The sequence below is a fragment of the Nanorana parkeri genome, unplaced genomic scaffold, assembly GCF_000935625.1.
Source record: "Nanorana parkeri isolate BGI_ZX_2015 unplaced genomic scaffold, ASM93562v1 scaffold1194, whole genome shotgun sequence".
Lineage (NCBI taxonomy): Eukaryota > Metazoa > Chordata > Amphibia > Anura > Dicroglossidae > Nanorana > Nanorana parkeri.
Window position 1 is genome coordinate 364,008 of NW_017307462.1, and position 13,118 is coordinate 377,125.

Consider the following 13,118-nt stretch of genomic DNA (forward strand, 5'->3'; position numbering starts at 1 on the left):
GCCTTACTGTAATCCATGGTAGTTTCCCTTCTCTTTGCTGCTCTTCCTTTTAAATCATCATGTCTTCTCATGCTTGGGGAGAACTTCCCTTTGCAGCTGAGTGCCCCTTCCTGTAGTGCTGGCTCAGGTTGCAAACCTACACACAGACACCATGGGGGTGATTTACTAACCTAAACACACGCACGCACTAGGTGCGTGTGATTTTTACACAGCAAAACGTATTTATCAACCAAAAAGTCTCTAAAAGCATATTTCCACTAATGCCATATATGGAAAAATCATGCACATGATGCATATATAATGCTGCTTCACAGTTTAGACAAAAATGGTTAGCTCATGCATTTACATTCCTGCATTCATCAACGCAAGCAACACAATGTAGAGCTAATTTACACAACATCACCATGCAATTCATGCAGGGCTTTGCACAACACACCTGCTGGGTGTGTACACTCTACAAAGGTGTTTAGATTCCACCAATAGATCATGCTGGGAGGGAACACACTACAGAGGTGTATACTTGTTCGTGGCGTGTATATAAGGTTAGTAAATCAACCCCTGTGTATCCATTCCAGAGACAAGGCAGTCTGCTGCAAAACAGAAGTTCTGCCCAGCATGAGAACAGATACAGATTTAAAAGGAAGAGCAGCAAAGAGAAGGGAAACAACCATGGATTACAGTAAGGCACACATTACAGTATTGGTTTATGTTAAAAAATCTGAGGGTTTAATGTCACTTTAAGCCCTAAAGAAGGGGGAGGTCCTTCCCCAAATCACGTTAGCTGTATTTTATGCAATAAATTATTCATGGCAATCAAGCTGCCTGATCGTTTGTACCAGGCCCTCCTATCTCCATACTCTAAAATAAATTTTATAGAAAGATGGGCTTTGATGGTGTGCCTAATGAGCTGGTGGGTAGGCAGAAGCTTAATAGCTGGTGGGTAGGCAGACGCCTAATAAGTTAGGGAGAAGCACAGGAAAAGATCTGGATGTGTGAGATGCTGTCAGTGGACAAACCCAAAGTTCTGGAAGGTTTTCTGTCTGGGGACCTTATTAACTGCTCTGTTAAAACATACATACTCCTAATTACTAATATCCTAATAGGTTTTACTAAGGTCATTTCAAAAGTTCATCTTTAATACGCTTAAACCTTCAGCTTTCATTAAAATAATATCTGGGGATCCTGACATAACGGTCCATGATCTTCATTTTTTAGGGTGACAGTGTTCCTATATTTAGCAAAAGATAAAAGAAAGCTGAAAACTGTATTTTACATGGAAATAAAAGATGCCAATTGTTTCTGATACACAGTGGTTTACCAAACTAAATTAATTTAGAGTTTACATGTACTCAGGGCCGTAGATATTTTTTTTCCCTGGGGGGGGGTTCAGCTTCCTCAAATTATAAGGCTTTATCTAGCAGACACACCAAGACAATTATTTCTCCAGTTTTCACAAAGGCGCATTTGGCAGGATTACACAAAGCTGAGATTCGTAAGTCGGCGGTATGAATTTCATATCTAAAAACACTGCTGGAAAAGATTATAGTTATTCAGCGGCCATAACTTGGTTACCATTAATATTCCCAGGGAACTGGATCCTCATTAGAAGTGTAGTTAAGCAGAATTTGCTTCCAAAAAATCTCAATATCCTTTGCCCACGTCTCCCTCTCGTGCCGCAGCTTCAGCGATACCGTGCATGGGACTAAATGTGCCAATCTCATCTATTACGTATAATTAGCTGCCTACAGCAGAGATTCTGTCTTGGCTAAAGCAGACTGTGAGTATAATGAGTTTAATACACTGAGGAATAATGCGATTTTTTAACTGGTGTTGTTTGTGTGCTTACCTACAGGAGGCAAGTGTTTCCGATATTTGTGGAAAATGAGTCCCTGGAAGGATAATAAGAGAACGGTGTGGTGTCAGCGATCCGATGGAACAAATGTCACAGGTGCGAACCGATAAAGTATTAGTCCACCTTTTCAAAGTTGCCAACAATGTATTATTTCTCCACTCTTCTGCGGAGAAAACTAATTTAAATTGTGTAGAATTTAGTAGTAGTCATTTATTTTTTGTGTAGAATCAGAGAACTGATTTAATGAATTATGATTACTAGAAAACTTTAAGCTGTTCATTCACACCTCCCCTAATTGGTAGGGACACACAATGAGCAATCAAGAGGTTTGGAAAGTGGTAAGGGGCGGGACCAAGCTTGACTTTTACAGGAAACACAAGATTTGTAAATAACTTTAGTTGCTGTTTCCTCTGAATTCACGGATCATTCTGGCGTGAGATTGTATACTGAAAGTCACCTCTTCTTATGCATATTCCTTGTGCGCTCAGCTTGAATTTTCCAGATTTCCGACAAGTTTATTTAAAACTGGAAAAGCCAGAGCACTTGGTGGCAGTGTGCCCAGAATGAGAGAAGGCTTTTCTGGTTGATAAAGATAACAGCGGCCACCACATGGGGAACTCACACTTTTTTAAAGGACATGACGGCTGACAGGTTGGCTTGAAAAGTGTGTGAGGTCTGCCCATGCAGTGTGACCCCATACAAACCAAAGATCAGGAAACAGTCAGCGTTTTAACAATGTCTAAAGTTTTGTGGAAGATTCACGTTCAACTGGAACAACTTTTATTTAGAGCGAAAATAAGATTTTTCTGTTGATACGTGATGCTCAGTAACTGGGCTGAGTTTGACATTTGCAATGATAAAAGCAAACCTGTTGTGTCTGATAGGTAGTCAACCTGTCACAAGTCGCTAAAATCACGCACCGTATCTCTTGTATGTTACATATGTGAGGATGCCAAAACCCTGTGCCCGGCTTCGTGACAGCTTTACTTTAATTATGGTAATGGAAATGCAGTAATGTATTCAGCAAGAGGCTTTCCTTGACAGTCAGCAGGTTTGACGGCCTATTTATCCAATTTTTATTTCCAGTCTGTGTGTGCTTTAATGCCCATCATATGCAAGGTATAGCAGAAGAATATATTTACATGTAACTGCAGCCAAGCAAAGAAATACGCAGCTGAAAAACAACTATACAGGACCTGACGTACCTGTCATACGTTTTGTAAAGTGTTTCACCCACGCCTATATGCAAAGCAGCATGTCATTGCTCTACACACAGTAGAAGACCTGGGGTACATGCCTTGGGGGTCATAATCTAGCAATGTCCCTGCTGAGGTCTCTCCTACCTGTAAGCATACCTAAGTATGACCATTTCCAATCTATTAACCACTTGATGACCCGGGTGTTAAACCCCCTTCCTGTCCCGGCCATTTTTCAGTATTCAACGCTAAGGTATTTTGACTGACACTTTTTCAGACATACAACTGAAGAATTCACTGAAATGAATTCTTTATTATTTTTTGGGGACACATAGAGATTTATTTTGGTGGTATTTAATCATCACTGGGGGGGTTTTATTTTTTACTATATAAAGAAAAACAAATGAAAAAGAAAAAAAAAAACAGTTTTCCCTACATTATTTTTATGAGAAATGTATTATTACCCAGTTTTTTGGTAACATATAAAATATGGGGTCACATTGGGTAATTAGACACCAAACATGTCAAGCCTTAAAATTGTGTGTGTCATCCAGTTCGCAGAAAACTACCATACACCAAATTGACCATAGGTGACGCTTTAAAAACATTTACCGCTCATCAGTTTAGTGTTACAAAATGCCCTCCCTTCATATTATACCCACAGTGGCCTGGACTCCCCGTCTGTCCAGTGTTATGTTATCTGCAGCACTCTAATCACTGCCCCTCCCCCTCCCCCCCATGTGGAAAAATGTATTCCACTAAACCGTGTCCCTGGTGCCAAAAAGGTTGGGGATCGCTGGTCAATTAAACCGCTAATGTCACCAAGGGACCCCAGAGAAGCTTATGAAGCAGCTCTATCATTTCTCCTGGAGCCGTAGAAATGATAGAGTGACACTGGAAGTGATGTAATACACATCACTTCCGGTCCAGTGATAGGAGTGAAGATCGGCCGCTCGGAGATCCCCTTTCGATCTAAGAGTACAGACCCATCGTGCCGGTCTCAGACACACACGGGGGACAGCAGAGCCTGGGATAGCCGGTGACAAAGGGGGGTGCGCACACTCCCATGCCACATACAAGCGATCCGGCGGCTCTACAGCAGGGGCGTCCCGAGGCTGGATGACACCCGGCGATCTTCTGATTCCTGTCGGCGGCCATCCTGGTGATGGACGCCGGCAGAGAGAGGAGGGGACTGTCACCCGGCAGGATAAGGTATGCCGCCGGGTCCCCTCCTCTCTACTGATACTATCGGACGTTCGGACTTTATAGAGGGGGGGTTGACACCCGGGTGGGGGCCGAACCCACCGCATCCCCCTTGTGACGCCACTGCTCTACAGCCGCCCAAGCGCTTGTATGTAAACAGCCATTGCAGGCTGTGTAAAATGCTTGTGGTTTCCCGCTTGTGCGCAGGCGGGGCAGCACTGGAGCAGTAGAGGACATTTAAAAACGCCCACTTGCATTCAAGAGTGACCTGTCTGGCTGTTTAATTACAACGGCCGGACAGGAAGGGGTTCATTTAGGACACTGGCCACCTCCACTCTGGCCACTGCCCAGTTTCAGCTTTAAAGCCGGACTCCAGCAAAATGATAAAATACACATATAAAATACAAAAATGTGAGCTGTTATACCTGCCAAAGCATTTGCATATCTACCTATCCAGTCCTGAGATTGACAGTGCTCTGCCACACAGCACTGCTCTACCTGTCAGGGGAGGAGACCTGATTTTTCTCTGCTACGGTTAAGTAACATTGACAGGTCTTGTCCCTCCCCCAGCCAGTGACTGGGCAGTCACAAAAGAAGAAGCACAAGAGGACAGTCACAAAAGGGGAAGCAGCAGACTGATGAGCTCATCTGCCTTACACTCTGCGCTCGCCTGGTGCTGCTTCTGCCTTATCTAGTCTGAACTCTGCCGTATGGGAGACTGCAAGAAGCTGATAGCATGTCAAATCCAGGTTCTTATACTGTTTGTATCTAAAATAATAACCATTTTGTGATGTATTTATGAATACAGAGCTACAATCATTTTTATTTTTGTGTCTTCCTGCCCTGGAGTTGATTTTTAATCCGGGAATATAAAGGTGGGCTTCAGGTAATTACTGTGGCTGAATAGGGTAAAATAGAATGCATGACTATTGAAGGAATACATGAATGGTGACGTATTATATTGAAGTCGTTCTTTTACGCTTTCCCACGTTATTAGTATGATTATCACTGTGGAAGCAAAATACTGCCCGAAACTGTATAGCGCGCCATATAATGGAAGGTTTATCGATTTCGCCACTACCACTCCATCTAGACCCCCTACCGACAGCAAGACAACGAAACAAAAACTCAGCCGGACTCCAGGCTGTTCAAAAGGAGAGGCAGAAAGAAAGTGATTTCATAATTGATCAGATTGATATTTTCTCCTCCTAGGTGGCTGTTCTCCAAACTCCCGACCCGCTGCAGTTCGGCACTGCGACCCGCCATGCAGAAAACCATTTTCTTACTGTATGCAGGTAACCTACTTATAAGCTCACATTATAGAATCAGCACACGCTCAGATGGATTATCCTAGTACCAGCCATACAATGTAGGGTTGCTCAGTGTTTAGTTGGAAGGGATATGCTACCACCTAGAGGACATTTTGTTACATTGAAATTATTATTTTTTTTATCTCTGTACAGGTTTCCTTCAAAGTGTAGCTCCACTTTAAAAATATAAAAATAAAATCTTTAAAAAATTAATGCAGTTACATAGTTAGTCAGGTCAAAAAAAAGACACGTGTCGATCGAGTACATTGCAAATATAAAATTGTCACACAAGCCATATTGTAATTTAATGTTATTAAAAATGACCTTTCCATTTAAAACTGTAGCTGCTGTAATGTTCTAAATCTATAAAACAAAACATTCAATTGATACCTGGGAGGCGTTACGTACACAGTTGGAGTAACGGAACACCCCCAGGAATGTCATGTCCTGCTTCTGTGATTGGCTGACTGAATTTAAGGAATTTATTTAATTTAGGATTTTAATTTTTGGTGAGATACTCCTTAAAGTGATTTACACTCATCCTCATGGTTAGAGCCGACATGTGACATTGAAACGGTCACACGTCGGCTTTATTGATCGGGAAGTGAGCAAACACATACCGTCGCTTAGTCACTTCCCGATCATCTCCCTGCAGAGAGCCGTGACTGTCAGTCACCGCACCCTGCAGGGATCCCCCCTCCGATACTCCAGCGCTGACTGAACGGTCAACGGAGGAATTGACAAGGGAGGGGGCAGGCCCAGCTGGCTCGGCCTCTAGAAAGGCAGAGGCCGCTGTCAGTTAGCCAGCTGGGTGGATACTGGCAGCGGTACTCTCAGTATACAGTGGGCAATAGCCTGCTATATACTGAGCTTTGGGTCACGGGAGGAGGTTAGTATATGTCCTCCTGTGACCCTAAAGATGCCGCCAGCTCATTATAATGAATCCAAACCCTCCCATTCAGGGATCAGTTTGGAAAGGACATGCTGCAACAAATATATATATACAGTATATTTATACAGTATATACATACATACATACATCAGTTTATGGAGCACTATACATACTGTACATTAAAATCAGTCCCTGCCCTCAAGGCATCTAAGGTTCCTTTCTCACAGTCTAGAGCCAATTTAGACAGCAGACAGTTAACCTTCCAGCATGTCTTTGGCATGCAGGAGGAAACCCACACAAGCACAGGGAGAACATGCAAACTCCATGCAGATCACATGCTGGCTGGGATTCGATGCAAGGGCCTCAGTGCCCCAAGACAGACATACTAACCACTAAGCTATAGGCAGATAGCTATAAAAATGGATGAAAAAGGTATATTCACATGCCTCAATTCCTTTGCTTCCCTAGCTATCTGCTAGCATTCACTATAGCCATTAGAATTTTTAGACAAAAGCATATTATAAGCATCATGCTGAACGGTTGCCAAGATAAAAACAATTTGCAGGACAAGGCACCTAGGGACTGCATTGTCATCAGACAAGTAATTCAATTATTGGAAGAAAGTATCACACTTGTATGCTTACTAGAAATGTCCTGGAGGATTTTGGATGAATGCTAGTTCCTACCATCTAGCAGTCTGTGTATTCACTTTGTCTTGGCTCACGCTCAACTTTTCACTGCTATGTGGACGGGGACACTGTAATAAATGGAATTGTAATGAGATGGGACGTACAGCAGTGCAGGATTACTGTTCTATTTAAAGCACATCATGTATGTGGCTGCCCCTTGTACAAACACTATATGGCCAAAAGTATGTGGTTACCCATCCAGATTATTGAGTTCCAGTGAAGGCTACCGTTAGTTCTACAGCACACAAAGACATTATAGACAACTGTGTGCTTCCAACCTTGTAGCAATAATTTTTTTTGTCCCATCATGAGTGTATGAAGCCAGTTCCATAAAGACATGGTTTGATGAGTTTGATGTTGAGGAACTTGAGTGTTCTGCACTGTGCCCTGCCTTTAGTCCTACTGGACACCTTTGGGATGAACTGGAACATCAATTGCGAGCCATGAGGTCTTCTCATCCAACATCAGTAGCTGAACTTACAAATGTTCTTTTGGCTGAATAGATAAAACATTTCCACAGGCACGCTCCAACATTTTGTGAAAAGCCTAGAAAGGAGAGTGGAGGCTGTTACAGGCACAAAGGGAGGGAGGCATCTTTATTGGCCTTATTATTAAGGCCAATGGGATTTTCAATAAATTCATACAGGTGTGAGGGTCAGGGGTCCACAAACTTTGGCCATATTGTGTATATAATTACACAATGTACACAGTACTGAAAAGATGTATGCCCTGTAGAAATTTGATTGGTGTTTTTGGACTGACTGGAACCTTTTTGAGTTGTTTTTGTTACATTGTTGATTCATTCAATAAAAAAATTGCAGGGCAGTGAAATAATTCCTATCATTTCCTAACCTACACTTGAGAAATACCAGCTGGATTCTGTTTGGTTTCTGGGCAGCACAGACCGTTCCTCTACGACAGGTTTTGCTTGTTGAGATCGTCAGCTGATGTTGTCCGTCTTACCCCCTATAGAGCGGAGTGTGTGGCTGCGAAGACGGGTACACACAGATCATGCGATCAAGCGGCGTTCTGGACTACTGTGTGAAGGTTCCAGGCAGTGAATCCAAGAAAGCTGACGTGAAAACTTTCATTGGGAGGAACAAACCTGCTGACTCCAAACTCCCCGAGATCTTCAACTGGTCATTTCAGTTATTTGACCAAGGCAGGTTTTTTGTATTTGTCATTTCCAATTTTTGTGCATTTGATTATTTGTGCACTGTAACTTTAATTGCAAATTTTACATTTTGTTTGCTGTCTGTGTTTCATTTCTGTGAATAAAAAAACAGATATAAAATAATGTAATTGAGGAGCCTTTTCAAGCCACATGCGCAGATCCATCTAAAAGGGCAAACATTTGCCAAAATTTCCTGATTATCTCTAAAATTGTAGAGAATTGAGAATTCTTAGGTTTGTCTACCCTTATCCAAAACTGATGTGCAGAGTAATGGACGTTGTGCAGAGGGTACAATGATGAGGGCGGCATGGTATTACTGTCCATCGTGCCTCTGCCAAAATATTATGTCAACCCAAAGTTTCCTCCCTCCGGACACAGGGAACATTGAAACCAGCATGCACACACTAATATCCAAAGAATAGGTGCCACCACCTGGAGTTTGTCAGCTGACTGGTCTGCTAAGCAGCCCTATCCACTCACTATTGCTCCTGTTGACCATTGTCTCCGAAATGGAAAGTGACAGGAAATCCAAAATGTTTGAGGTGTCACAGGAAGAGAAGCTGAGGGTACTGTAAATCTTTAAATCTGGCAACTGTTCCAGTGATAACTGTCTTAAAGGGGAATTTCCTTTACTAGAGAGATTTACGTTTACTTCCTGTTACATCCCTGGGACATGAAGTGAAGTGATATCTCCTCACTTGAACACAGAGCACAAAAAATAGGCTAACAGGAGTTTTTACATTTCCCTATTCTATTGAAAACCAAAAAAAAGACAACACGTATGGGGTATATCTCTAAAGCAGGGAATGTGATTTATACCAAACATTCATTGCAGGTGAATCAAACACTGTCATTGAAAACATATGTACCAGGAAATTTCACAAGCAGTAATAACTTGGTAACACTTGCATTCAGTGATTTATAAACATACCCCATATTGTGAATGGGTTCTTATGGCTATGGCCAATATTAATCTTTCTGTCTTTTGGAAGTTATGGAACCTACCCATTAGCTTGTGTAGAAATCCAGATACACAGTACATTCATCTGACTGACTGATAGGATTTGTTTATTATTTACAGATGGCCGGGTGAGTCTTTGGGTCTACGTTGTGTGTGCAGGGAGTTTTCTTATCCTGATTATCCTGATAATCATCTCTTACTTGGTCTGGTAAGTATTTGCTCTAGAATTCCAGGGAACAAAAAGCCAAAATTCTAGATATTGTCATGCATATACCCTAACACGACCTGCCAATAGTCATGCGGAGAAGACAAGAGGAGCCAGGCCATAGGGCCAGCTTAAGATCTCTAGAAGATAACTGAAGATACGTGACCTCTGTAACATCTCCGGGGCTGTTTATTTTAGAGTAAGGTCAAGTTACAATCTATCAGATTTCTATTTCTGTAGGTGACCCCATTTTGTAGACTTTCCCTCACTTCTTGTCCCTGTGACACTAGTGCAAGAAATGGGTGGTGCTATTCTCATCTGGACAGGAGGGAATGGACATTAAAAAAAACTTTGTCAGAAATTCCAACCCTTCTTCACTCACAACAAAAAATGTGTTTTTGTATCACAATCTGGGATAAGGCTCTGAGTCCAGTAGCTGAAACAGCAGACAAATTCATTGTATAACGGGCTGGGTTAGGTATAAAAGCAGAGGGTAGTAGTATAGGAGCATGCAGAAGCGTAGTCAATGATCAAGTCAGTAGCCAAAGGTGGAAGGCGATAAGCATAGTTGGTGAATCAAGATATTGCCAGGAGCACAATTATTTTTTGGCAGCAAACAGGAAGTGCAGAGTCATGGCATAAATAGGAAGTTCAGAGGAGGAGTTCAGAGTTCAGCAGAAAACTAGGCTTAACTGAAGATTGCACAAGAGATCAGGAGTTATCCAGGACATCAGGTGGAGAGCTACTGCCAGATGCAATAGTCATCCTGGGCTCAGATCTGCATCCTGACATTCTGTTTATGTCAGTGTCCCTGTTGAAAAGATTTCACATAACTTCCTGTCCTGAAAGGATTTCAAACAGATTAGCTGGGAGTGAATGATAAGCACCAGCTGCAACAATGTATGTTAAACACTGAAATAGAAGGGCTAATATGTTGCACTTGGTTTAATTAATCTATTTGGTTTATAAATAAATATATATGCCATAAACTGTGAATTAATATATTTATCCAAGTGTAGCACCCGTAGTGATAATTAGATTGTAAAAATAATATAAAATTATTTGAAAAATATTTATGTGATAAATAATTATGTGATAAATAATGTAAGTGTGGTGATTGTAATCTTCCGTGACACTGTACTCTGAGTAAAAAACGTAAATCTTTGTGAATAATGAATTATTTGTGTGCGTCTCTTTTCAGTGTTGTAATGAGTGATGTCCAAATAAGGTTTATCACTATGTGTGTTTAGGACACATCACAATAGTGGGTGTGAATATATTGCGATCTATATTGCGAATATATTCACACCCCCTATTGTGATGTGTCCTTAACACACATAGTGATAAACCTTATTTGGACATCACTCATTACAACACTGAAAAGAGACGCACACAAATAATTCATTATTCACAAAGATTTAAGTTTATTACTCACAGAGTTCAGTATCACTTACATTATTTATCACATAAATATTTTTCAAATAATTTTATATTTTTACAATCTAATTATCACCACGGGTGCTACACTTTGATAGATATATAAATTCACAGTTTATGACAAATATATTTATTTATAAACCAAATAGATTAATTAAACCAAGTGCAACATATTAGCCCTTCTATTTCTGTCCTGAAAGGATGTATGGAAAACTCCTAACAACAAAGACACGATGGTAATCGAAACCTGATAGGGGCTGTAATCCTTCTATGTCAAGCTGGAACTGAGCTTAAACTTTGGGAATAATACCAGTTTACATTAAATCTCACTTCAGATTGTAGAGTTTCTAAATTTGAATGGTATCTAAGAACCAAAAATTAATATATTGCAGCTTACCAGTCCTTAGATGTGGTGGTTGGATTACATTTTTTTTAGGTTTATTTTTTTCCCGTCATTTTCACCAAGTAATTAACTTTCTGTCATAGGGTGACAACACTGACCTGTATGTATGTAGAAGCAGCGTTGTCACCCTAGGCTGCTCTCCTGACATCTCCATTACATGGGTATGAGGGGTTGTGTAAACCACAGAAGAGAACTGGTGAAGTTTATAACATTGTTAAAGATTTCAGTTCAATATACAGGAAGTTACAAGCATGCTCAGTTTCTGGCAGGATCAACAGATATTTTCTGTACTGCCAGAGCATGTTTTTAGCTTGCAAAAAGGAAAATAATGCAGCCATCATATCTAAGTACTGGTCAGCTGCGATATATTCCTTTTTTCGGTTCTTGGGTGTAAGCACCCTTGTCTCTCTCATTTTCCCTGACCTTTTTTCAATACCAGCTTTAGTCAGGCTGATGACTTCAGCGACTTTTAACAGATCTTCATGTCCTACTCAAGTCATGTAAACAAAGCTGAGTTCTTGTTTTTCTCTCTCGATTTTTACCTTACAGCAGAAAGCCGCAAGTACCAAAAAGTCCATTTCCTCAACAGAAGCCGCTCACCTTGGCATACGACGGAGATTTTGACATGTAATCTGAAGTTACAACTTGGAATTGAAAGAAAATCTGCTGCCTTAACCCCTCTTTAGTACAAAAATCACCTTTCCCTGTATATCTACCAGGAAAATAAAACCGCCATTGGTGTTCTTCTACTGATGATTAGACTTTTATGGTTTCCTTACAGAATACGCACATGAGATGGTCCAACCTTTACTTCTTCCAAAGTGCGATCTCCCGGTATTCATGTCGGTTCTTCAAAGCAGAGCGTGTGCTGCAGGCAGTTATTACAATATGAAAGACGTTTCCACGTAGGGACAGAATTTAATTTAATCCATGTGCACATATCTCATGGAATGTGTCAAGTAATCCACCCGGTTTTTAATGCCTACTATTGTCTGTTGTGGATTTCAGACTCTTTGTAGACCTCCGAGATCTCTTTGTTGTCTCGTCGGACAATGTTTTCTTTATCCCCAGACATCACTGTAATGAACGATTAGTGGTGATCGGACATTAATGATGAATTTCCATTTCTGTGTAGTCGATTCATAGTGGGCGTGGCTTCCGGTACAGGATCAGAAGGCGGTCTATGAAGTTGTATATTTTATTGTATATATTTGAAGTGTTACCACATTTTAACACCTGATAAATCCGTTTTTTCTACAGAACATTTTGTGATATATTTATAACCCGACTTTTGTATCTAATGTACAAAGAGGTCACGTCAAAACACCTTTGCCGGTGAAGCCTTCTGCTTACTACGCCTAAAAGAATGACAATTATTATTGCCAATAAAAGTGGGAAACGTTGGTGTGGTTTTAGTCTCCTTTTACTTTGCCTTCATTTGCGGAAGTGGGAGGAGGATTTGAAGTGTATTAATTAAAGTCAGAGGTTAAAGAGCCACTCAGGGTAAAGTGACAAAGCTATCTCACCCTCTGACCCATTTCAAGACAGGCCATCTATCACCCATCATAGTCACCACAATGCAACCTGTGTAAGCTTTAGAGCTGGGGATGCACCGATACCGATACTAGTATCGGTATCGGTACTGATGCAGAGTATTTGGGCGAGTTCTCGTACTCGCCCAAATGCTCCGATGCCTAGCCCGATACCTGAGCTTCCGGTATCAGGAAGCCGGGCAGCCAGTCATTGCTTGCTGCCCAGCTTCCTGATTGGACGGGAAGCCGGCTCCATGCTTCCTG

The 13,118-nt window shown here is 41.3% G+C and overlaps 1 protein-coding gene across 1 annotated transcript in view; it reads left to right on the top strand.

The window, feature by feature from the left end:
- Positions 1-12,221, top strand: part of THSD7B (thrombospondin type 1 domain containing 7B) — a 294,353-nt gene extending 282,132 nt beyond the window's left edge. The window contains exons 25-29 of the mRNA XM_018568480.1: positions 1,853-1,948; positions 5,464-5,546; positions 8,115-8,304; positions 9,398-9,485; positions 11,872-12,221. Coding sequence (XP_018423982.1) covers positions 1,853-1,948; positions 5,464-5,546; positions 8,115-8,304; positions 9,398-9,485; positions 11,872-11,953 — 539 coding nt within the window. The 3' untranslated portion in view covers positions 11,954-12,221. The remainder of the gene's footprint in view (positions 1-1,852; positions 1,949-5,463; positions 5,547-8,114; positions 8,305-9,397; positions 9,486-11,871) is intronic.
- The last annotated feature ends 897 nt before the right edge of the window (positions 12,222-13,118 follow it).